This window comes from Ochlerotatus camptorhynchus, unplaced genomic scaffold, assembly GCF_037179485.1.
Source record: "Ochlerotatus camptorhynchus isolate MF236.1 unplaced genomic scaffold, CSIRO-AGI_Acam_v1.1 ptg000357l, whole genome shotgun sequence".
In the NCBI taxonomy this organism is placed as follows: Eukaryota; Metazoa; Arthropoda; class Insecta; order Diptera; family Culicidae; genus Ochlerotatus; species Ochlerotatus camptorhynchus.
In genome coordinates, this window is record NW_027040845.1 from 5,205,176 (window position 1) to 5,232,682 (window position 27,507).

At 39.5% G+C, this 27,507-nt stretch overlaps 1 protein-coding gene across 5 annotated transcripts in view; it reads left to right on the plus strand.

Moving 5' to 3' along the window:
- Positions 1–5,788: 5,788 nt before the first annotated feature.
- The window catches only part of Ehbp1 (Eps15 homology domain containing protein-binding protein 1), an 82,402-nt gene continuing 60,683 nt past the window's right edge, over positions 5,789–27,507 (plus strand). For 4 of the 5 annotated variants that reach the window (XM_065231471.1, XM_065231474.1, XM_065231475.1 and 1 more), the window contains exon 1: positions 5,790–6,902. In XM_065231471.1, coding sequence (XP_065087543.1) covers positions 6,799–6,902 — 104 coding nt within the window. In that variant the 5' untranslated portion in view covers positions 5,790–6,798. Of the gene's footprint in view, positions 6,903–27,507 lie in introns of all 5 variants that reach the window. The other variant, XM_065231473.1, reaches the window with a different exon arrangement.

A 27,507-nucleotide genomic window follows, 5' to 3' on the forward strand; every position in this document is an offset into this window, starting at 1 on the left:
TTTCTATAGCCTTTTTCTCTAAGGAACGCACACATATGCAGTATTGGTTTGTTTACAATCTTTTGCTGCCAGCTGCTCTAACAATTTCAGTCGAAAGAATTGTCAAAAACTGTTTTGAAACGCTTTTACAAAGCTCCAATCTTCTCTAGTGAGAGTGAGTATTGTCGGCAACCAGTTTTTCTTCGGCAACCGTTCCATTTGAAATGCATGTAAATCTGCTGTTCTATTATCGGCAACTCGAAATCAGCTACAATCTGTAGTGCGTGTGTTGCATTTCAAGAAAACCTTGCTAGATTGCTTTTTCTCAGTGGCAAAAATATAGTCAAATTGAAGCTGAAAGCATAAAAAATCGTTTGCATGCATTCAGCGAAGTGTTTTCGTAAGAAAATCTAGTGAAAATAGTGTTTCAACTTGGGTTGCCGAAAATAGTCTGTCATGCCGAAGCCGTCATTTCCCCTATATGAATAAATTTGAATTTGGGACAAAAATGTGGACCCAAGAGACAGCAAAGCAAGACCCGGAACAGCCATTAATGTGGAAAATTTGTAAAAAAATATCTAGATTTTTTAAATCAATTTGTTGTTATGCTGCATTAATGAATTTGGATTTGAAACCAGTATATGCACTCTGATGGCCATGGAACGGCCCTTCAAAAGATCCTGAACATCCGTAAAGGGGGCTAGTATATGCAATCAGGTAGCGGTGTGGTTCTCTGGAAGATTTTGAACATCCACAAAAGTAGTCAAATCCTAGTTTTATTTGGGCTTAACTGAGGTTTTGAATCTTTCCTGAAGTTCCTTAATTTTTCTTTTGTTCCGGAGATTTTAATAATATTTATAAAATTTTCTGAAGACCTCGCATTGTTTCTGAAGCATTGCAAAATTCATGAAATTATTTAAGTATCCCATAGTTCCTTTGAATTCCTCTAATCATCTACGAAGTTCCGGGAACTTCCCAAAATATAATGAAACTACCAAAAATCTATATACTTCTCTGAAGGTCTCTAGTAGTTCTTGAAGATTTCTGAACATTTTAAAAGATCTCGCGATTTTCTTGAACATAATCTGACCGTCGCTGAAGTTCCTGCAGTTTTTTTTTGTGATTCTTTAAACTGCATTGAATACCACTGAACTTCCTTAAAATAATCTCAAATTTTCCTGATGCTCATGTAAAATCTCTGATGTTTCTGAAATTTAAATAAAGGTCTTGGTACTTTGATGATGTTTCGGCAATTACCTGAGTTTCTTGGACCTTCTTAAACATTCTTCAATTAACATGCAATTAGTTTATTTATTTATTTATATATTTATTAATGTACTTATTTTTTCCATTCCTGAAGTACTCTCAATTCTATTGAAGTCCTTGGTACTACCCGGAACTAAATAGAACTTTCAAAAAATCCTCGAAGTTTTTCTGAGTTTTATTGAATTGACCGGAATTTATCGGAGCTTACGCATAAAAATCTTCGAACTTCCCTGAAAGTCTGGAATTTCTTGAATTTCTCGAAGTTATGAAGTTATTGGAAGTGCCGTTGATATCTCTGAAATTCCCTAAAGCTCTCTAGTTTAACTTCTTTGAGGTATTTGGAAGTTCTTTAACATGTCAATAGTCTTCGAGTTATCTCCACATCTCTGAAATTATTTTGACTTCCCTAAAGTTCTCTGGATATCCCTGAATTTCTCAAATTTTCTTAAAAGTTCTTGCAGTTTCCTGAAACTTTTGGAATCACTTTTAAAATCCTGAAATTTGCCTATGAAACTTCCTGAAATTGTTTCTTTTCATTCCTCAGACTCTCCTGAAGATCTATATTGTTTCCTGAAGTTTACGGAACTTCACTTAAGTTTTCCTGATGATGTTCCTGAAATTGTTCAGAAATTAATGGAACTGCCCAGAAGATCTTTAAATTTCCCTTTAAACATGGATCTTCTTTGTAGCTTTCTAAATGTTTTTAAGTTCATTCCCTGATGTCTCTTTTTACTATCCTTAAATTTTCGGAACTTCTTGATGGTTTCCTCTATTCTACTGAAATAAGTGGATTTGCGATAAAGTTCTCGGAACAAATCTAAAGTTTTAGGAACGTCCGCCAAGTTCTCATAGTTTTCCTGATATTCATGAAACTGTCCTAACATTTTCAGAACTTACCGGAGGTTCACGTAACTTACTCATAGGTCTTTAAGCTTAATTTTTCCTGAATTTAATCGAACTGCCCTGAAGCTCTTGATTTTCGCTAAAGTAAATTTTCCTGAAATCTATTAAATTGCCCTGGAGCTGTAGAAACTTATTCTTAAAGATCTTTTAATTTCTCCACATTTCTATCAATTAGAACAACAAATAGCGCATCAAAATCAAATATTTCCCCCTCTGTTGAATCATTGACTGATGTTAGAGGCACCAGTGGTGTAGTGGTGAGCATGATTGTCTCTCACTTTAAAAGGCCTGGGTTCAATCCCAGTGAGCGCCACCAGGATTTTCTGTGGCATAATCCATAGAGGTAACTCGTACAATTATTTTTTTTTGTTTATTAATTTATTTGATAAGGCTCAATCGAATAAACTTTACAGAGCCGAGGATTCTTGGTCACTACCCTAATAAACGAGCACCATACATGAACGATACCACAAATCGTGCCACCGTACCACATATTGTTGGGATGATAACCCGAATAGGTTTTTAGGCACTCTTTATGGTTATCGTTTATGCGGGTATACAATACATCTTAAAACTATAGTCAAAAGGTACAATACAATAAACACTTTATCTTCCGCTATCCAAAAAGCCTCCTCCATCAGAACTGGAGCCGCTTCCAGTGGTTTCATTGTATGGCAGTTACATCATCGGGGGGGCAGAGCGCTTCCATGGCAGCAATGGACGCAAAACGTGTTCAGCAATCACACACTCATCACGAAAGGGTTGCTTTCCAAAGTAGACTACGCATCGACCGAAAGAACTGCTGATGAAGAACAATGAGGAGGACCACACAATGGTTGCTGCCGAGAAAACAGACGTTCGCGTGGCACACATCGAGAGTGGCCCGTTTTTGTTGACAGCCGAGTGAACACTATACAATTCATTTTGAAAGTTTCAACTTTTAAAAGCAATTACCTGAAAACTTTTGATTTGACTGCTGATTGACTTTATTTTTGAAAGCTAACCGCTTTCTACAGAAAAGAACCAATGCTAAATTTTAATTCTAATAATGGTATATTTTTTAAAATTATCCACGATTTTTCTTTGCGTGTACCTATCCAATCATTTCTTAACGTAACTAACCTGAACTGAGCAAACTCAAGAAGCGAATTCCCAGACTAAGACATTTGACAGACATTTGAGTGTCTATCGTGTACCGTGAATCAACCATTCTTCCATCACCAAAAGCCCACCCTAATAAAAATAACCATAAAAGAGAGCTTAACGACGTGTTCGGGGTATCATCCAAACCATTTGTGGGATAGTTTACCCATCCGCGATACAGTTCGTTTATGGTATTTGTTTATTAGGGCACCCACTACACAGCAAAAAAAAATGTAATATCGATCAATGTAATTCAAGCTGATGTATGAAATAATGATGGAATAGCAAAAAGCAGATACAATATTAAATCAATGGATGTAATTTTGTTCGCAAAATCGATGTACATCGTACAACGTTATATTACACAACCGATGGACTGACCTGGTTGCAGCAGTTTGGATGTAATATTCAACAACTTTGTTTTCTGTGTACAGTCCAAGAACCCCGTCTTTGCTGGCCAGCCACTCCAAACTTCTTCCGCAAAATTTGAAAACAGATCGGAGATAGGCGTATGTTTGTCTGTGGTATTACGAAATACTAGCATAGAGTTAACTCTAAGACCGGAAAGTCCCGAAGAAACGAACTCAACTTGTTGGCTCAGCTCTGGTACTATCTTCGGTCCCAAGCTAATCGATGTACCTCTCGAAACATAGGAAAATCCACGAACCCCTCATTTTAGCTGTCAAACTTTCATAGCGAATCAAAACAAACATAGTAATTGAATTTCGACTAGAATGGGGTACGCTTATAGATGTACTTGGGACCAATAGGCTAGTCAAGTAGTGAGCCAATTAAAATCGTTAGTTTTGTATTGATTGTTGGTACTAGAACGACCTAGAATACGACATAATAAACCTGATAGGGAACTTATGTGAAGATTATATTTATTAAAGCTTAGCACCATTAAAAATGTCCAATGTACAATATAATTTACCAAACGATAACAAATGTATTAATTACATGCCTAATGCCACCGTCTACTTGAAGAGTAACATTTTCATTGTATTCCTCTTAACGATTAAAATCGAAAATCATTCAAAAATTGAAGAATACACACTTGAGTTGCAATAACGATTTAAAAATAGATTTCAAGTTTTCGACCCTTTTTTTCTCAATATGACACAAATGTTACATATACACTTAGAAATTATCGCCGACTTCGGTAATTTTTACTGAAATCTGAACAGCTGAACTTTTCGGTAATATTTATGCAATTCAATTGGAAGATTGCCGCAAAAGCTCAACGCAGATGACGCCACTGCATGATGATGATAATGTTGACAGACTGCATATAAAATTCGTGAAAAACAGCATTTAATCATAATTTTCATCAAGCCTGCGTGAAAACCTTCCAATATAACATTCGAATTGAAGAAGAAAACGTTTTTACGATCAGACTGATGTGCATCTTTGATTTTTCTAGGTGAACTTTCATAAGATATATTCATTTCATTTCACGGCTTCATCAATGCTGCATCGTAAATATGATGGTAAACAGAAGTAAATTGCTCAATTACTCAAAATAAAGATGATTTGTCATCTTGTTATCATTTTGAAGACCATCTAGCACCATTTTATAGTATGGTGCGTGTTGAGTAAAGCAAGTTCCGTTGCGTTTTCCGTCGAAAATTGTGAGTATCAATATGTTTGCTTAGAAAAGGCCAAAATGAACATTTATTGAATATTGGCGTTCTATACAACCAATTCTCCATTACCACCAGCATGATACAACCTTTCCTAAGTAAATTAACTTAATTTCCACTTTCATCTTAGTGGAAATCGCACATATTCACCATTTTCCGAAAAATGCAGCTACGCAGGAAGTAACCTCTCGCTGTGGGTGCAAGCTTGTTATGCATAATTTGCCATGAAAACATCTCCGATCCATACCGGAATAATAACAAATAGTTTTCAAACACGTTTTCTTACACGATTCAAGCAAAAGTTTCCACGGGAAATTATTAGTTTTTCTTTATGGACCGATTTGCCCCAAAAAGCGTCTGTTTTACTTGGAAAATTTGGAAACTATCCGCCTTCTAGTAGTTTCACTTCGAAATGTAGGTGGCGAAAGCTTAGAAAAGTTTCACTGCAAGACGCCAATTCAATTGCTTTACTAAAATGACAAGATTTGATCATTTAAACAAGGTTGAACATGTTTTGATATTATTTTCAAACTTAATAGCCTTTAAAATTAAGGTCAAAGTCGAGGTCAAAGTTTTACCGAACGTTCAGCTGTTCTGATTTCGGTAAAATTTACCGAATACGGAAACAAAATTTTAGTGCGAGGACCGTATGAAAGGTTCGGCTTGATATCGGATTCTTCATCACAGGCGGGATTTACATCCGCTCACCCCTCAGTTATTTTCAACTTTTCTCATAATCGCTCATTCCGCTTTGCGCATACGTCCTTCCATCGCACACCCGCAACGCAACGCAACGAAGAAGATTCATTGATCGAACTGTCAAAATTTCATTGAATTTTTTTTTGTGCAGCAAAGCCAGTTCCATTTCGAGAGTAGTGTTGTGAGCAGCAGCAGTTTTCTATCGGGTCCAGAGTAACGGAGTGGAGTGATCATCAGAATCGAAGAAAAAATAAGGGTTTCAAGGAACTACAAGCTCTGTCTGGATTTTCTTGTCGGGAAACTAAACGAATCCGGGTCGAAAGTTCGGTTGTCGGTCGTCGGTGCTCGCGAGTATTTCAGCTTCAGGAATCTCCGATGATCGAACGGAGCACGGAGCAGCAGTAGCGCAGGAAAATGACGACGAGCAGACACTCTTCCTGCTGAAAAACTCATCATCAAACGAATAAAAAAAAAATAGCTGTGAAAAAATAATGATTTTCAACCTTGAACGGCGCACATCATCGTCGTCGGTATCGTCATCGTCATCATTGCCATCAGCGGCCGTGGCCGGAAGATTGGTTCAGTGAGGAAAGTCACGCAAAAATAAAATTCCGTGTGCTTTGTGAGTGATTTTCGGTCGTGGCATTGTGCGGGGTCTTCCGTCTGTCACGAGTGTGGTGTCCTTTTGTGGTTTGCTGCTGTCACTATTTTTGTGTGGCTGCAGTGGCAAGGTTCGATTCTGCTCCCCGCGGTCGGTGGGTTGGAACGGGAAGGTGGAAAAGTTGCAAATTATAATTGACGTTGCTCGGATGGTGTAAAAATAAACATCGGAACGGGCACAACAGTCGGCAGCAGGAGGAGCAAGAGCAGCGGGAGGGAGATTCTTATCAGCATAAGGGCGTGAATTGAACCGAGAAGAAGCCGAATAGAATAAGGCAAGGCAATGGTTCCGTTCAGCGTAGTTCGATGATTGTTATTGTAGGTTGTGCCAAGGCGAAGAAGTAGAGCAAGAAGAGACAGATATCTAGAACGCAGCAGCGAGCGAGCGAGAAGATAAGTGATATCCCGGAAAAGGGAGTTGCCCCCGCTGCTGCCTTCTGGAAGACGGGAAGAAGAACGCCAGAAAAAGCAGTTGAAGAATAACATACCACACATAAGATAAACAATGGGAAGCGTTTGGAAGCGGCTGCAGCGTGTCAACAAGCGAGCGGCCAAGTTTTCCTTCACCGTATCGTACCATGAGCTGCGGATGGAAACGACGGCCAAATGGTAAGTTAGCTGTACATTACTTTTAGAATAATTATAAGGTCAATGGGGTCGGTGTTTTGGTTTCTGCGCCGGGGACGATGGTGGTGGTGGTGGTGATCGCTGCTAACTGCATAGTAGGTGCACCGATCTTGATCGCGGTTGTTGGTTCTCAGAGATTTGATTGAACTACTACAAATAGCGTTCTTCGCTTGGGTATGGGATGGTTGGTATCAATTGCATTTCGTTCGCAGTAATGTGCAACCTTCTTGAAATTAATCTGACTTTATTAAGCAGGGTCTCGTTGAGTGGTTCGAATCGACGACGATATGAGGATTCATGCGTGAGTCATTTATGATTCATTTAATTTTATGCAGATATTCGTATCCACTTGAAATGAGTTGTTTTTACATATTTCGTTTAGTCATTCTGAAGATTGTGTTTTTACATCAACAAGCTGGATGAAGCCCCAATGATGTTAACCTTATCAACTATAGTAAAAAAAATACATTCAAGCTTTGTCATAACAAAAAAAAACATATCTTATAGTCAGTTACTCCTGCTGGCGAAAAACAGAAGAAAACTTTGGACGTAGCGCATCACGGGAGAGATGAAAGTCGAAAACAGATGCAACTCTGTTGAATATTCTCTGCAGTCCGCAAATCGCACCGTATGCTCCATAATTTGTGCGACGTAGAGGCAGTCTTAACATAAGGTTATTACGAAGCGGTCGGGGTTGAACATTCAGGTCAATTTGCCTCAGGATAGCCTCGCAATCTGTCCTTCCTTGCAGGATATCGGCCACGGTTAGGGCTCTGCTTGTTTCTCTTCTAGTCCGGAGAAGTTCTAGGCCGATAAGTTACCAACGGCTTTCGTAACTGGGTAATCGAAACGGATCATTCCAAGGCAATCTACGCAACGCAAAACGAAGAAAGCGACGTTGAACAGATTCAATTCTCTCGGCACCGTTGTTGTAGTTTGTGTTCAAAACCGCTGAACAATACTCAAGCGTCGATCGAACAAGCGAACAATAAAGAGATTTTAGACAGTAGATATCAGTGAAGTTTTTAGCTATCCTAAAAATGAACCCTAAAGTTCTTGACGCCTTATCGACAACATATGCAACACATTAAATGAAAGCTGCGAATCCAAGATCACAAGATGTTGTTTTCGTGAGAACGTAACAGCGGAGCATTTGGCACTACCATTCTGTTTAAACTGCAGCAACTAGCGAATACATTCAGCTGACGTTGAAGAAAGTGACAGTCAGCAATGGAGCAGATACGTATGAAGACCCTGAGGTCATCTGCATATGATAACCGAGGAGCTTCGATGACCAGATGCATGTCGTTGAAGTACATAATAAAAATCAACGGTCCCATGTGGTTTCCCTGAGGTATACCTGATGTGGCGAAGAAGCTAGCTGATCTGCAATCTTCTATGGCAACCTTTAGTTGGTGACCGGTGGATATGATCGAAACCGACTCAGAAGATTACCGCATACACCGAGCCTGCCGAGTTTAGCAATCCCAATAGCATGGTTCAACTTGTCGAATGCTGCAGATAGGTCTGAATGAATAACGTCCGTTTGAACCCGATCCGACATGCTTTCGGTTATATACGATGTGAGACACAGCAGATTGGTGGTTGTAGAGCAGCCGACAGTAATCCCATGTTGATCAGCACTCAAATACTGCAACGGTTTCATAATCACTAGCTCGAATAGCTTCGAAATAGCACTTAACGATGTAATTCCTCGATAGTTATCCACAGCTCGTTTCCTTGTGCGCAAATTTCCAGCAAGATGGAAATATGCCACTGGAGAGAGACTCAGGTCCAAGATTGAAGGATGACTTGAACAGAGTCGCGGCATTAGAAATCATCTCAGCATTAACATCAAGTGCACCCAGCGTTTGATCATTTACAGGAACATTCCTGGCAGCCAGGTTAATATGGTCTTCAGTTAGTATCTCAGAGCACGCTCCGTGAGAAAGCGGAGAAGAACAGTGGTGAGGGTAACACGAGTGTTCCTACTTCAAATAGGTACGCAACTCTTCCCACCGATGTTGGGAATACCACCTCCGCCACGGTGAAGCGATCCAAGAAGAGGAAGAAAAACCAAGGCCAGTCCGATGGTGCGAGTGGACGTGACGACGTCACAGCAACGAACGCCAGCGACATCGGTGATTTCGGCGACGCCATCGGCAATGAAAATTCTGCCGGCCCTAGTGCGGCAAAAGTGAAGCTACCTCCATTGGTAGTGAAAAATGCTCATCTTAATGAGCTCATCGTGGATCTAGCGACGCTGGGCGTTAAAGCCGAATACAAGTTGGGCAGAGTCGGCCCCAAGGTGGTGCTTCGTACCAAAGCGGAGTATGACTTGGTCGTCGCCCACCTGAGGACTTCCAAGGTGGAATTCTTCACCCACGACATTCCCGGTGAGAAACCATTCAAGGTCGTCATCAGGGGCCTACCAAACTTCGACCCGAAGTTTATCGAAGCTGAAATCAGGGACCGGTACAAGCTGGCCCCAGGTGCCATTTATCGGTTGGCAAGGAAGGACGAAAATGTGAAGGCGTATCCGGATTACCTTTTCCTGGTACACTTCCAGAAGGGAACGGTGACGCTCAACGCGCTGAAAGCCATCCGCTCCATCGATTCCATCATCGTCCTCTGGGAGCCATACCGTGGCAGCCATCGCGATGTGACCTGGGGGCAAGACAGCTATCGATCATGAGTAAAACCGAAGCTAATTTTGAGTAACTCTGAGTAACTCACGCTGCTCAATGTCTTATATACTCATAGCAACCTGATTGTTACATTGAAAATTATGTTGAAACCGATGCTGTCAAGCAAAGTTAGTTGACGTGCTTTCTTGGAATTTCTGTGTAGAGACTTTTGGGGTGGTTCGATAGGTTCGGATTAGGCTAAATTAATTCAATAAATTCAATACTTAGAGCAATATAGTTTGTGGCACTGTTACCATCTCTTCTGTTAGCGTTGAATTCAATCTTCTGTAATTTTTTTTTAATTTGGACCGCTAAAATGCCTAAAATGGTCTTTTTTTAAATTATTTAGTTTCTGATATTTATTCACCATTACATACATCCAGTCAAATTTCACAATTGCTTGTTTTAATAAAATTTAATTCATTGCTAGAGGCAATACATCTGGCAACGCTTTTTCAATGATACATTTACGATTGCTGGCAAAGCGCAAAGTTGAAGTGGTTTTCTTCCGGTTGCGAAGCTGGCCAGAGCTGACCTAATCTGGCCTAGAATCAGCAGCTACTTAGTATACCACAATCAGCAGTCAAGGACCAATTCTATTGACCACGAACGAAGTTTCAAGCTCAGGTTGTACCTCAGGTAACCGAAAAGTAGCATTCCCCTTTTGAAACGGGTCACTCCAGTCAATCCTGTATCGTCCTAGGCCGTGTCAATCCTCACCAACGAGGAAAGGCGCCTGAAAGGCATCCAAGCCCCGTAAAACCGTCGTGCAGTCAAACCACCACAGTAGCATTTCGTTTGTCCACAATTCGATGCGAACAGATGCTTCAAACGATATATGTTGTCACATGATATTACTTTGTTCATTTTTGAGTAAATATGAGTAACTCAAATTTACTCGCTGCAAATATATTTACTCTGAGTGCAGTTGTCTTGCCCCCAGGATGTGACTCAGTTCCAACGGTGTCTGAACTTCGGACACGACACCCGCAACTGCAACATTAAGCCACGCTGCGGCAATTGCGCTCAAGACCACGCCACTTCCGACTGCCGATGGAGCCGTGGCGTTAAAATGCGCCAACTGTGGTGGTGCTCACCAAGGATCCAACAAGCAGTGCCCTAAACGCGAGGATTTCAAGCGCATCCGAAAACAGGTGTCCACCAACAATTAACCAGCAAGAAGGAAGGATAAGGCCCCGGCTTTCAGGGCGGAGGACTTTCCGCCTCTTCATGGACAAGCGAATCCAAGGGTGCGATCAGCCCCCCCTCAATTGTCTGGATCTTCTGCTAGACAAAGTTCTCCATCTCCCCTGGATTCTGGAGACAACCAACAGCTCAACCAAATAATCCCGATCTGTTCTCAGCGGATGGAGATTTGCATCAACATGACCGGTGCTCTACGTAAGTGCCGCAATAAGCCCGACCAGATCCAAGTGCTCGGTAAGTTCATCACGCAGTATGGTGTGTAAACCGCTAACCATCGCTACCTGGAACGCTTGCTCTGTAGGAGCTAAACAGATTGAGCTTGCCGACTTCCTCCGCAAGCATAGCATCGACGTGGGTCTTCTAACCGAGACCCACCTAAAGTCCGGTGACAGCTTCTGGTTGCCTGACCACAAAATTGGGGGGGTGTAGCGGTCATCGTCAGAAAGGGAATCAAGTTCTGCACTCTTGCCCACATCCGCACTTCTATCATCGAGGTCGTTTGTGGAGGTGGAATCACCAACTGGAAACGTCCGGTTTATCGTTGTTTACTGCCCACGCCAGTGTACCACAAGCAACGGCCTAGGCATCCAATTCAAGAACGACCTGACCACCGTCACTCGTACTAGCTCCCGATTCATCGTTGGGGGCGACCTGAACGCCCGTCATGTAGCTTGGCGGAACTACCAGCGGAACCGGAACGGATGTATATTGTTCGACCACGCACAGCATGGAATGTACACTGTGCAATTTCCGGACGAACCAACTTTCATCTCTCTGGCGGGAAATCCCTCCACCCTGGACTTTTTTTCTGTCAAACATCGGACTATCTAAACCGGAGGCGCACAACGATCTCAGCTCCGATCACCAACCGACTGAAGTCGGTGTCAACGTGGTTCCTGCGTAAAGACTACCACCATGGCAACTGGGTGCAGTACGGACGAATGGTGGACTACAACATCGATGAAAATCTACCGCTCGAAGAACTCCAACAGGCCATATCCAAGGCTGACGAGGCATACGTTCGACAAGTTCCTATGAGGGGTAAGTTTGTTGCTATTGATTCCCACAGCCAATTACTTATTCGGTTGATAAATGTTCGTAGACGCCAGTTTCAGAGGACTGAAGATCTGGGCAAAAAACGTGAAATGGCCGATATGATCAGGCAGATTGCTTCCAGAATGGACTCACTCCGAAATGAAAGTTTCGGGCGTGTTGTCCAAAATCTGGACGACCGCTCCAGACCATTCTGGAAGATATCCAAGGTCCTGAAAACTCATCCCAAACCTGTGATGATGATCGGCTGATTATCACCGTACAAGAGAAAGCAAATGCGATCGGCGAGCATGTCGGTTCATCGCATTTGCTTTTCTCGACTATCCAAAGTCCGCTCGATGATCAGGTTGCGCAATGCGTTCAAAACCTAGATGCCTCCCCTTGTGTCGTGCCTCCGGCGGATATGATTACAGTACAACAGATTTGCTCAGCGCTGAAATGCACCAAGAACATGAAGGCTCCCGGGTTTGACTGTATATTCAACTTGATCTTGAAGAGACTCAGCATGAAAGTGCAGTCTCTTCTAACCGCTATCTTCAACAGATGTTTGGAACTGCACTACTTTCCAAGCATCTGGAAAGTAGCAAAAATCATACCAATCCGCAAACCCGGTAAGGATCCAACATTGTCTTCAAGCTACAGACCAATCAGCCTCCTTTCAGCGCTGAGCAAATTGTTCGAGAAACTCATTCTCAATCGTTTGCTCAAGTTTGTCGAGGAAAATAACATTCTCCTTCCGGAACAGTTTGGGTTCAGAAAGGGGCACTCCACCAATCACCAGCTAGTGCGGGTGATGAATAACATCCGAAGTAACAAAGCTGTATCCAAGTCCACAGCCATGGCCTTGTTAGACGTTGTGAAAAGGCGTCTGACAATGTTTGGCATGACGGACTTGTGTACTAGCTTTGTAACTTCAACTTTCCATTACATCTGGTTAAAATCACCCGTAACTACCTCCAGCAAAGGTCGTTTAAGGTATCGTTGAATGGTTGTCTTTCAGACACGTTTTCCATCCCAGCAGGCGTCCCGCAAGGCAGTCTGCTAGACCCCTTGCTTTACAGCATCTACACTTCCGACATTCCTCCCCTCGGAGACGGTTGCGTGTTTTTCCTGTTCGCAGATGATACCGCAATCAGAGTTGCGACCTATCACAATCACGATCGTCAAACAGCTGATGGTAGTAGCGCTTTGTACATTCCTATCAATGTGCTCGTCGAAGCTCTCTCCATGACCATCCTCCAAGTTGACGAAAGAAGTAAAAAGCAACTGGTGAATGTCGTCTTTGGTTGTGATCCATCACTGATCTGGTCATTCCCGACAATCACGACACTCATCTGTGCTCGTTTTGAAGCAGTTGCTGCTTTGTTTGCATATGTGAGTGTGTTGGTGAGTGAGCCCAACAGCTTCCGTTTAATGTTGCCTGCTTTGTTTGTAACTCACACAGTCGCGCCTGCCGAGACGAACTTGGAATGCGTAGGCATTGTTTTCATTTTCTTCGGTCGTTTCGCTTTTTCTAATGATCGTACTGCAGAAGTCTTCACTGTTTTCGTTGTCCTTTTCATCATCAGCAGCGAGTGTAACGTTTTGCTTGTGAGCAGCGACCATTACTGGTGATTGTTGTTTGCCATGGCTCTAAATCTCACTGCGTGACAAAACGATCTGTCAGCGATAGTCGGTTGATGCGTAGACGAGTGTCACGTGAGTGTCATGATATTTTGCATCACTGACCGCAATAGCCGTCAAAGGAAGGATACCTCGCGAAATAACGAACAAACTTCAACGACGCCTTAACGCCTTTGCTGATTATGCCACCACGTGAAAAATTAAAATCAATGCCTCCAAAACACAAACAATCATGTTCCTCCATCGGCAATCGCCCAAACTAAAACCGGCTCCCTCTTGTACTGTAATCATGGATGGCACTAAGGATGAGTGGTCTGCCGAAGTAACCTATCTCGGGATGTTGTTCGATGAAAAGCTACTCTTCCGTTCGCATGTAGAGAAAACTGTAGTCAAGTGTTCTGCCTTGGTTAGGTGTCTGTATCAAGGGTGAACAAACTGGCCGTCTACAAATAAATCATAGCACCTGCAATCCTCTACGCAGCTCCGGTGTGGGAATCATGTGCAAACACTCACAGGAACAAAATTCAGGTCGCACAGAATAGAGTGCTGAGGATGGTTCTTGATCGTCCTTTCGACACTAGAATAACAAATTTACACGAAGAGGCAGGAATTGCCAAAATAGATTCCAGAATTAACGAAATTAAGACTAAATTTGCACAAAAAATGTAATATATCAGAACATGCTTTGATAAGCAATTCGTATATAGTAGATTAGGTGTATGTATATAGTAGTTGTTGATTAGTTGTAGTTGTAAATAGTAGTTATAAGTAGTCTCCTTTTTCAAATTTAAAACAAACCAATCCCACCAAGGTGGTCATTCTTAAAACAGGCCTGATAGGACTAGGAACTGTAATTAATAATAATTAAAATTTCAAAGGAACTAAAGTTGAAAAGACGCATCTGTGTCACTTGATAAGTAATACATGTAAACCACACAAATACAAGAAATAAAGATCATTTAAAGTAAAGTAAAGTAAAGTAAGCAATGCTGAGTTGCAGTTTTATTATTCAAGCACTATTTTGCAGCAGATTTACAACTGCTCGACTATTCGGTTTTATTTCTGAACGGGTTTGAAACACAAATGGAACTCTGTTGGTAGCCGATTCTATTTAGATTATTATTACCTGGTTTATGATTTTATTTTTTCTTAGCATTTCTGAACTAATTTTTCCTTAACTATTTATGTACTTTATTTTTAACTATATAACTAGCTTTAACAACCGTGCTGCACAGCAAAAAAAATTAACGTTTGCATAAAAAAGTAGACCATTTTTGCCGATTTTTTATGCAATGACCTGCCACCCAACGATTAATCCTGAAATGTCATTGTAAGTTACCATATGTTAACTGTATACAGTACAGTCTTCTAACTCTAAGTTTGAGCGGGTATATTTTTCAATTTTATTTCTTAAACTTAGAAGAAAAATGTATGCACCATTTTTTTCCTAAAGTTTTTCTCATTGTCTGGAACCAATTGCATCAACCTTTAACTTAATTTGTATTTGTAGGGGGAAAATTTGACCGCGCAAATTAGGAGTTAACTGCACATAAAGCAGCGAAATTTTACGGTTTATGCGAAACATATGATGACCATCGTTCCATTCACAAGAATTTTGAAGTGTAATACCCAAGTATTAAACCCTCGATATGTTTCTCAACTGCGCCCAAATGAATTTTTTTGCTCAAATCCCAACGCAAAGATCTACTTCAATTAATTTGTACTAAAAAACGTGGAAAAATTGATCGAAAAGCCAAAATGCTATCCTAACAAGCTTTTTTGGGCCACTATGTCTAAGGTTCCAGTCTGGGACTTCCAGCTAGCAGTCTCAAAGATACCAGGAACGGCTAAAGGACCAACAACTGGAAGACTTACCCTAGTTTTATTTCTAGATTTTTAAGAAAAAAAATCAACTTTTTTAATACAAACGGGATCAACAAAATACTTCGTGATGAAATCATAACGTTCACAAGTTGACTTACTAAAAGAACAGTGAACAATTTTCCAACACACAATAATAATTGAATCTTCAAATTGGTTGCAGTAAATTATATTCAATTAACGTAATTTCCGTAATGCAATGCAATTGGGTTCTTTAATTTTGAAAAATAGGGGAAATGTAGGTAATGTCGGCCCGAGGGGCGATTCACTTGTGTATTTTCGATTCAGGCCAACGCATTGATGAACGTATTGAAGTATTTTTTATCGAATGAACGTGTATTTTGTGTAATAATGTATTTTTTTGTATTTTTTGAATATATGTATTTTTTTGTGTATTATAAAAATAAAAGTGTATTTTTATGCATTAATGTATTGGAAATCAGTTATAAGTGTATTCTGCCATTTCAGTGTTTATGTTTACCACTCGAACCGAGGATCAAACGGATCAAACTCACAATGTTGACGTTTTGTTTGACAAATGCACAACACACGCTAACTTTAAAATACCCACTGATGAGTAGAATTTCACCCATTTTAAAGAAAAGAGGCTTAACTCATTAACTCATTAGGAACTGTTCATTAACTACGTAGACAGTTTTTTTAGGTTTCTCCGCCCCCAAACCCTGCGTAGACAATTGTCCAGACAAAATTTTTAAAATTTGTATGGGCCGCGGATAATTGCCATACCCCCCCTAAATTGTCTACGTAGTTTATGAACAGCCCCTTACCTCGCTCATTACGCATTAATAAGCATCTGTTACGCATTAATGAATAATCGTTACTTGTTTGTGGCTCACAACTACTCAAAATGTTTTTTTTTTTATTTAATAAATGATTTAAGGCACTTTTCTTAAAAATGGGCGAAATTCTACTCATTAATGCATTGTTTTGTGATTCGAGCTCGGATTAAAATACAAAATAATAAATTTACGCATTTTGTTCGAATTCAGCATTTTGATTGAACATATTTTCGATTTTTTCGTCCAAATGACGAATTATCGTGTATTTTTATTATTCGTCGAATATTTTTGTATTTTTTTCCGAATTTTGTATTTTTTTGCATTTTTTTTAGTAATGACGAGTAATGATGAATTTTTGTGTATTTTTTTCATAAACGTATTTTCGATTCATTCTTGAGAGCAGTGAATTGCCCCTCGTGTCGGCCTACATGTCCCTAATTTGGGCCCATTGCTAAAAGTCTGCTATTTATCAATTTTATCTAGATGAACGCGTCATTAGGACGGTACTAATGGATATTTTTAGCCGCTATTGAAAATTTAGTCGATTGCTGAATTTATGTATGGGCCCAAATTAGGGACATGTAGGCCGACATTACCTACATTTCCCCTATATCCGTTTTTATATATCATCTGAAAGAGCTCCGTTTTCTGAGCACAGCGATATTTTTTTCGAACCCACACACTTTCATCTCGATTTGTGAATCAAGATTTAAAGCAAAATAATAACTTCACTGTTTGACACTAAACTGACAAACTGACAGCTCGCTCCCATACTAAGTGACACCGAGGGGTGCGAATAAGTTGATTTTTGCAAATGTAATCTTACTTATTTAAAATAGTTTCAGTGTTCCAAAATTGATGAAATTTTGGGTTTGGGTTCCATTTTTAATGCAGATTACGAATATGCATTTACCTCAATACCCTTAAAGAACCCAATTCAACCAGGTCGAAGAGACGAAGAAATATTACATCTTTTTTTTCCTTGATTTGTTTTCCGTCGATCTTGTTTTCCGTGCTTAGCACCAATGCTACCGACGCCAGGAAGGCAGCTCACACACCTGGACCCTATCTATCGACCCATCAACTCATGAACCGGGGGACAAACGGCTTTACTTCCCTTCCGAAGGAAGGCGTGATCAAAGATGTTATGCCTCAAAACATCCCAGCAGCGCCGACTGGGATTGAACCCAGGCCTGCTGGGGTGAGAGGAAATCACGCTTACCACTACACCACCGGCGCCGCTAAATATTACATCTGTAAATAGGCAATATTATTGGTTAATAGCTCTCTTGATTGGCTTTTGCCCGACTTGAAAACAAGGTTGCAAAGACTCATTTCAGCTAAAATAATGTTTTTCGGAATAATAAAACCAAAAGATGGTATGATGGCATGTTTTACTTGTAACTTACAAGAAGAGGTTACAAAGTATGCGTTGGAAACATAAAACCTGTAAATTTTGCTTTCTATGAGTCACAATCAGCGATTTGCTGATCGCTGAGTGAGTGAGTGAGTGAGTGAGTGAGTTTGTGAAAAATCGCTGATTGTGACTCTCATGAAGTGAAATAAACAGGTTTAATATGTCAAACACATTCTTTGCAACCTCTTCTTGTATCCTACCAATTCAAAATTTAATCATGGCATCTAATTATTTCATAATTTAGAAAAACATTGTTTTAGCTGAAATGAGTCTTTGCAACCTTGCTTGAAAATACTAGTTAAAAAATCCTTTGGTAAGCCCCCCGTAGAGCTTGTCGAAAAAAAAATGGCCGCATTACCATGACAATTTATAATTCCCCTTTTCCGCCACTCTGTAACTCTTTACTCTTATAGTAAAATCCCATCCGCAAACGTCAGTCTGTGCGTGAAACATGGTGGACATTTCCTTACCCTTCCACTCCTATGTAAATCCCATAAGATACCAGTATGTGGAATGCCTCACTGTCATTCTATGCGTGAAAAGACGGCGGCTCGCTGGTACCATGGTGGAGTTAAAAGATAATACAAAGTCCGCTAGACTTCATGCTTATGGGATTTTACCATAGGAGTAAAAAGTTGCAGAGTCGTCGTCAACGTCAATGCTTACTGAGTATGCAACCATATATCTGCTTTTCTTTCATAACAGCCAATGTCGCAAACGTTTAACAATTACTTTCTCCACGAATTTCTCGAGAATGACAAACCACTCAGGTAAACCACCACGATTATTGTGTAGAGGGAGATTCCCCCTTTCCGATAGAATTTTTGGCTTACATGGATTGAGTTTGAACTACTGAGAAATTCACGAAAGAAGCAGTTGTTTGCGTTTTCGACATTGGCCCTTAAGAACGCTCAGTGTCACGTTATGTCAGTTATCACGAAAATTATATTTTGACAGATCGATGGCCAACTATACCAGTTAAACCACAACAACAACACAAAATGGGGTTATCTTTAGTCAGTTAATTTGCATGAAGTTCCACATATGTTATGTGACCCTACCTATGAACCCATCAACTCAATTTTAGTCACTAAAGTCAGTACTATTATAACCCCCCTAATAAACAAATACCATAAACGAACTGTATCCCGGATGGGTTAACTATGCCACAAATGGTTTGGATGATACCCCGAACACGTCGTTAAGCCAGGACTGGTAGCAGGTCACTTTTTAGTGACTTGGTCACTATTTTGAAGTCAGTCACTAAAAAGCCACTTTTTACACCAAAAAGTCACTAAAGTCACTATTTCCCTAAAAATAGTCACTAAAGTCACTTTTTCACTACTAAAATAGAGTAAAATTTAAAAATATCAACAAAATGTTTAAATTGAGTACTTGGCACTAAGACAGTCTACAGTAGTTTTAACAAAATATACATATCTGTTGAATTTAAAATTTTAACCAGGTTGACCAGTGAACCGCAAAACTTAAGAACACCAGGAAAACTATTGGGAAATGCCTTCAATTTCGATTAAAAATCATTTTCTCCGATATCTCTTTTCCCAGAAAATAAATTGTAAACTTTTAAAACTTTCCAAAGGTATGTGATAGATTTTCAATGGATGATTAAGAACTTTAAAAAAATCCAACGTAAATTTTAAGAGACTTTTAAAGGATTCTAGGGATGACACCAAGATATATCAGAGGAGAATACCAAAGTACAGACTACGAAAGTCTCATGTAAAATTAAGTGTTCTGAGGACTGATTTCTTTTTTTTCATCTAGTTCGTTTATTTGTAAGGCACAATCGCGTTAGCTTTACGGAGCCGATAATTCATTGTTCTTTGTTTGTAACAAAATTCACTTAATTCTATGTCTAGTAGGAGTTGAGTCGAATACTCGCGGCTTACTCGAGATTAGAGGGGTACATTGTCGAAGGATAGGAAAAGGGGAGGAGCTTGGGAGTAGGGTTTCGTTGTCTCATCAGAGCATTGTCGCCAGTATGAACGGTTCTAGATTCGTCTGGAGTTCGACCGGCTATGGTGACCAGTGGGCGACGATGAGACTCATCGAGACGACTGATTTCTTCATCTCTGCTTAAATCTTAAGCCAGGTTTGCCTATATGTATAGTTAAACTTGACTTAACACATACCAGCGTCGCTTTTGATTATTGTTTAAATTATTAGAGACGCAAAATTCAACTCCGAAACAATTTTGGAAATAATTCCATTATAATTGAGAGTGCATTTAACGAGAGTTCTGAGAAGAATTCTATGATGATTTGATGAGGATTCTAGGTCCAATTCTAATAAGAATTGAGGAGGTTAGAAGAAAAGGGGTGTAAGTGACTTTGATCTAAAGGGCGAACACGAAATTATTGCGACACATTCAACAGGGCATAACTTTTTTACCATTGGGTAAAAATCAACCAAATTTTGCACACTTTCTCATTGATGTGTATTGTGTACATGCTGTCAAACTCGAAGTCGTGTTTTTCGATTCAACGAAAATGGAGGTGAACCAACGCGAGTTGAGAGAACAAATTCTTTCCAAACACCTGGAATTTCCTGACCTGTCGCACCGGCAGTTGGGAAAAATGTTGAACATTCACCATTCAACCGTCTCCAGAGTGTTGAAGCGGTTCCAGGAGCGGTTGACGTTGGACCACGGCAAAGGAGCTGGAAGAAAACCGGGACCGGAGAACAAAAAGACGGAGGGAAAGGTGAAGTGGATGATTAAAGCAAATCCCAACGTCTCAAGCCGTGATTTGGCTAAAAAGATCGGCATGTCGCAGAGCTACGTCCAGAATGCAAAGAAGAGAGCTGGACTACATACATACAAGGTACAGAACTTCCCAAACCGCGATGAGCGGCAACAATCGACGGCTAAAACTCGGGCACGGAAGCTCTACGAGAAGATGCTGACAAAATATGGCTGCTATGTGATGGACGACAAAACGTATATAAAAGCCGATTTTAAGCAAATTCCGGGGTTGGAGTTTTTCACCGGCAAGAGCAAGTTCGATGTGGACGACAAATTTAAGAAGAAGAAAATGTCGAAGTTCGCCTCCAAATATCTCATTTGGCAGGCCATCTGCTCTTGCGGACTGAGGAGTGAGCCTTTCGTGACAAAGGGCACAGTAAATGGCGAGATCTACAAATCTGAGTGCCTCAAGAAGCGCCTTTTGCCGTTCTTGCAGCAGCACGACGAAGCTCCGCTATTTTGGCCAGATTTGGCATCATGCCACTATTCTAAAAGTGTCCTGGAGTGGTATGAGGCCAATTCTGTCCATTTTGTTCCAAAGGACATGAATCCGCCAAACTGTCCGGAGCTGCGCCCGGTGGAGCAGTACTGGGCAATAATGAAGCGGGAACTTCGGAAGAGCAAGAAGACAGTCAAAGACGAGAAGGACATGTTAAGAAAATGGAAAAAAAAAACTGAGAAACTGGTACCGGATGACACTGTAAAGACTTTGATGGAGGACATCAAGCGAAAATGCGTTCAATTTTACACTCAAGGCTCCATCGATTAACTTTTCTATTGATTTTTGAAGTAAATATATGTATAAAACTACCCTAAAATTTTGGTTTGATTCTAAACATTATAAGAAAATTGGCATGACATTTTCGGTGTCGCAATAATTTCGTGTTCGCCCTATATTCTCTTCATCCACTTTCTCTTTTGATAGTCACAGCTTTATAAACAGATTTTGTGCTATTTCTGCCACATAGTTTGACAAAGGAGGTTCTCATCTAGCATCCAGAATGGCACACGAATCAAGGAATGTGTTTGCAGCTGAATTATTAACGAAAGAGAAAGTCGATGAAGAGAATCGATCAAAGTCACTTACACCCCTTTCCCTCTAACCCCCTCAATTCAAAATAAATTCTGAAATTCCAAGAAAATCTAAAGAGTTAGAAATAAATTCCTATATTTTCAATGGAATCCAATTTTAAAGGTTCAATCTCAAAGAAAAGTTTCAAAGTTATTCTGTGGTGGATTTTTGTTTTGAGAATTCTGAGGAAATACTATGGGAATTTTTTTTTTTTTTTTTTATTAATTTATTTGTACAGGCTCAATCGAATAAACTTTACAGAGCCGAGTTATCATTTGCATTATACATGATTCATGTCTTAAATCTAGAGTTAAAGGAATTGAACCGATTACTCGCGGTCGTCTCGAGGTTAGTGGAGATTTACAATTTTTTACTATGGGAATTCTAACGAATTAAATTTACAATTGAATGCAAGGAAGAAGTCCAAGATTATTCTAAGCAGAAATTGATGAAATTTCTGAGGTTAATTGCATGGAAATTCTAAGAAGAACTCACATACATTTTAAATGGATTTATGGAAGGGGCCTTCAGGGAGTTCCTAGAAGAATCAATACAAAATCGAAAGTACCACTTTAACTACTCATGTGTTATTACTTCAAGCGTGAATTTAATGATGTACAGAATTGGAGATGCTTGACGTCAAATATCAGACTTAAAGTGGAGATTTTATACGACAGATGAGGAGATTAAATTATTAAGTTCATAGTTCCGTTATAGTACGGCAGTGTGAAAATTGTATATACAAAGTAAAAAGCGGGCGAGCAAAGGACAATGTTGAGGAAGGTATGAATCGAGTGTGAAACAATCGATATAATTGTTTCCGCACATCGGAGGTACATGAGCAAATCGGCGATCATCCCTTTTGCCAGTGATGGCAGGGGGAAACACCCCTCACCATTCCTCATTAACGGATGAGCTTGGTAAAGGAGATTCTCTATCCGATTTGTACCTTCCTCAAAATTGTCATTTGTTCGCTTTCTACTTTCTATACACAAATTTCACACTGCCGTACTATAATGGAACTATCAACTCTTTACTTTCATCTCCTCATCCATCGTCTAAAATGTCCATTTTAATTCTGATATTTGATGTTAAGCATTTCCAACTACGAAAATAATCTATTTCCAAGAATTTTGTTGACTGTTCTGCAAAAAAATCAAGAATGCAGTATTATTTTAGTAAAAGCTTATTTGCCTATAAATTTAAGAGAAGGGGAATTATTATAAAAAAGTTCTTGAGATAATTCTGAAGAAATTCTGAAAAAAGTTCTTAGCTAATTATCAAAGTTATCTACCTAATACCGTGCGGGACCGAAATCCGTACAGCACCGAAATCCGTACACCCTGTTGAATTTGTTTATTTATATGCATCATAACAATGTAAATATTATACATGAATACATATTCATGTTCATTCATGCATTAGCTTAATGTTTACGTCAACAATCAAGCAGAATGTCATGCATTTAAAATAAGAAAAATGAAAACCTTAACACGTGTCGGGCATGTCTGTCAATCGGTTGCGTTCTTAACGATTTTCTAAGAAAATCTCTCGGATTTACTTCAGTTTGTTAAGCGTATTTCAGTGATGTTTGCAAGTAGTTTCCTGAAGGTCGATCGAAAAGGTTAGTGTTTATCGTTTTATATCTCAATTCTAAGCAATGGATCGTTCATATGGTATTTATTTATCAAAATTAGTACTGTACGGATTTCGATCCATATATAACAGCTGATTCTAAATCCGTACACTTGTGCATCACTAATGACGATTCTACTTTATCCAATGTTTTTCAGCAGATCATGGAAACTAAATACACGCCGGAGGATTTGGAGAAGACTGTGGCAATGATGCGTGCGGAGAAACCTTACCAAGAAGCATCCAGGGATTTTGCCGTTCAATTCACCACCATAAGAGATGCCGTATTGAATCGCTACTCTCTTATTTTATTCGTATTGTAAACGTTACATTATTAATATCTTTTAATGAAGAGCGTCAAGAACCAGCCAAAAAGTAAAACAACGCAGCTCCTCTACAGGATATCACCAACACGCATATACAAATTAGGGACCAAGCATAAATGACGTAGCATTTGAGGGGGGAGGTGAGGGTTTCAGAATTTGTGACCGGCCATGTATTGGATATAGCCAAATACGCTACGAGGGGGGGGGGGAGGAGTATAAAATTGATCAAAAATATGCTACGTCATTTTTGGATGCTCCCTTACAGAGAGCAGACAGAAATGGGACAGAGAGCATTTCCAGCAGTAGCTACCAGCGAGGAATGACCGGAAATATTATTATTATTTAGCTTTATTAAGGAGGCTTTCAGCCTTGGGCTGGTTCGCCTCCAACCTGACCGGAAATACACATAAAAGTAGTGCGGGCGAAAATTGATAAAGAGAACGCAAAGAAACAAAGGATTGAGGAACGACAAAAGAAAAAGGTTGAGCGAGAGAGGAAGAGGAGGAAGAAAAGGAAGAAGAGCAAAGAAAGTTCCCTAATAAACATATACCATGAACGAACTTTATCCCGGATGGGTAAACTTTCCCACAAATGGTTTGGATGATACCCCGAACATGTCGTTAAGCTCTCTATTATGGTTATTTTTATTAGGGTTGGAAGCAAGAAAGCATTATAACTTGAAAAGGCAATGGTAACAATGGAGAAGAAGCAGAAGAAAGCTGTGGAAAAGAAGCAATGAAGGATCTGTATTTTTATGATTATTACTCTCTTGACGTATTAAATTAAATTAAGTTAAAGTCGTTATTTTACCAATTTTAATTTTCATGCGCAAAACGAAAAACTAATCCTTGATGTCAGTTCATTGTCTTTTTTTGTTGGTTTCTAAGATGGTTGTATTTTTCTTTTACTTATCCGCCATTATAGGGCTACCATCTTAGGAACCGGTTAATTTATCGCTTGATGCCAGTGGGTTGGTGGAGTTTCAAAGTATGGCGCATCTTGCACGTTATCACATGTAAATTTCAAAAACCTCGAAGTTGTGATCGGAGGAAAACTCCAGTAAGAATATTTAACCCAAAGCACTGGTATAGAATAAAATTTGGAAGAAATTAATCCTTAAACATTATATTAGTTAGCATAAAAATCCAGAACAGTTACCTTCTTAAATAAAAAGAATTCAGTTACCTCTCCTTTGAATCGATTGGAGCATCAATTAATCTAACGCTGATATCATTAGTTAAAAAAGTAAAAGTAAAATAAATGAACTTGAACTTTTGACGAATGATTCTTATGTAAAATCGTGCACTGAATTCAACAATGTAGTCGAAAAAAATGTCAGTAGGATAGTTTTTGAGATATAGCTAAAAAAGAAAATTCACTTTAAACAAGTTTGATTACTATAGTACAAATATCTCCGGTTGTAATGAGATTATATCAACTATTTTAACGCTAAATTATAGGTAAGAAATTTTTTCGTTCGATCAATTGAACATCAATTGTCAGTGAGATTGATGGTATTATTGTTAGTTAATAGTTTGTTTTTTAAGTTTTCCTAAGAAAAATTGAATTTCTGCTAAGTTTTTAAGCAATGTAAATTAAAATGTTTATGGTGGTTCTACCATTACTCTCACGGAAAAATAGTGTTATAACGATCGAAATAAAATTTTATCACGTTTAATTTGGCGTTAAAATAATTAATATCACTTCATTGCAGCCAGAGATATTTGTGTTTCAGTTTTTTTAACGTGAGATTTCATTTTTTAGCAAGGGAAGGAGGGGCATAGTGAGCATCCCGTACTTTGGCTCTGGATCTCCAACTGCATGAAACAAATCAACTGGTAGTAGGATCAATATCATTAAGATATTGATCCTACAGCCAACAAATTTGTTCTGAACGGCCGGAAGTCCAAGCTGGAGCACGCGCGATGCTCACTATGCCCCACCTGTTCACTATGCCTCTCCAAAACTATCCTACCGAGATTTTTTTGGACTACATTTTTGGATTCAGCGCACGATTTTACATGGGAAATGACCATCAGCGTACAAAGTTCAAATATGCTGTAAACTAGTGTATTTAAACGAATATAGCTGTTTTGGACTCTTAGCCAAGCAACTACAAAAAAATACTGTATTCAAGATAGCAACACGTTTTTTTTTCATTGATTTGGATCGATTTACATTCATGTACGGATTTTGATTCATGACTGTACGGATTTTGATTCATCCTCAACACAGTGTATGGATTTCGATTCAAAACTGTACGGATTTTGATTCAATCGTAAAACGCTGTACGGATTTTGATTCAAGATATGTGCAATTTAAATCCTTTTTTCTAATAATTAAAGGTAATTTTAAGACCTGGTGTTTGCAAATATTGGAAAAATAAAGATAAATGTAAAGGAAAAAGATGTGATACAGAGCATAATGTGATAGCATTATTTAGTATTGACCGTTAATGATTCTCTCGTGCTTAGGTGTACGGATTTCGGTCCCGCACGGTATATATCAAAATTTAAAAGATCTCGAACGCAGAATCAAACACAAGATCATAAAAAAATGGAAATTGCTAGTCATATAATAACATATCATATAACGTAAGCAAAAGTAAATTATTCAAATCACTTCAAATGCTCTTCACAGGAGATTCCGTTGTGAGCATCGACTAAATTAGAGGAATTTATGAAATTTGACTTTAAGTTCCATGACATAAAAAGTTTATTTCAATATCATACCGTATTTGAATTTCTAAGTTACCATATAAATGTTTACTTATTTAGTATTTACAAGTCACTATTTGGTCACTATTCCCGTAATTTTAGTCACTAAAGTCACTACTATTATATCGCATCAGCACTACCAGTCCTGTAAGCTCTCTTTTATGGTTATTTTTATTAGGACCATACTCGCTACCAGCCCTGCAATTCGAATATACAATTTGAACATTCCTGTATTATCGACATTACCGATCAAACGATTCTGCAGAAATTGTTCATGGTTGCCGCCATTTATTTTCGATCTCGTCGTCGAGTCAAAAAAAATCTTTATTTTATTTGGTAAAAAGCGAGCAATTTTTCCGCCCTTCAAGGACTGGCCACCCTCGCCACCTGCTGAGTACGGTGCTGGCTGTAGGTATATATGAATGATGAGCGCAAAGACCGTTGGTTGGTGCCCGTGTTGCATGTAGGTATGTAATCGATAGGTCAGGGAATTGTTTACACACCTCACTTCTGAAGCCGCCACTTCTCGCCCGGCGATAAAATGTTTTCGTTGTGCGCATATTGGGGTTCGCGGGAATTATTCACTCCGCTAATCATCTTCAACTGTTTGATCGGTAGAAGTTCTCTATTGAGGGTAGAGAAAAATGCTCTCTGATCCGAGAGATTGTGTTCCCCCGACCGATGCCAGTTCAAGGGCGCTCTAAGTTTGTCATTGTTTGCGCTATTAGGCATGCCGCTATCCCCTATGATTATTAGTTAAGTCGCATTCATGTTATTGCTTCTGAGCGATGGTTTATTTTTGGCCGATGATGATGATGATGGTTCTCGCTTGCCTCTGTAGCTGTAGAAGCAATTGATTAAGAAGTAGCTCTTCGTTGCCAAGTTCTCCGGCTCCGGCTCCTACTTCTCTTCTCTTGCAGTGATCCGAACACGAGAGGGCGAAAAGCGTTGATGAAATTGTTTTGCTGTTCTGATGTGATGCCTTGCTGCCACAGTTAGTTTGTATTGATCTGATTGCTGCAGAGTTCTTTTCTTTTCCAAGTGCGCCGCCGATTCATTTGCTTTTGCTTCACGTCATTCCGACGATTGGATTTTTTTGCTTCCGAGTTCTGATTTACGGTTTCCATTTCTTTGCTTGCTTGCTTGGATATTTGAAAAATTCATCCAGCCGCGGTCTGATTGAGTAATCATTGAAAATTAATACTGCATGCGAGGCTTACCACTTCTTCTTTTTTCCACCACACGTACGTGAACAGCAGACCGGCGAACGATGCGCGATATGGCAGCGTCAGTTTCTGCGAATTATGTTCGATGAACTTGAACAAAGTTTTTCTTCCACACGTGTGAAATCACGCCGACATGCCGGCAGTGAGCGTTTTTTAGCCTTGTTCAAATTTTAGGCAGCT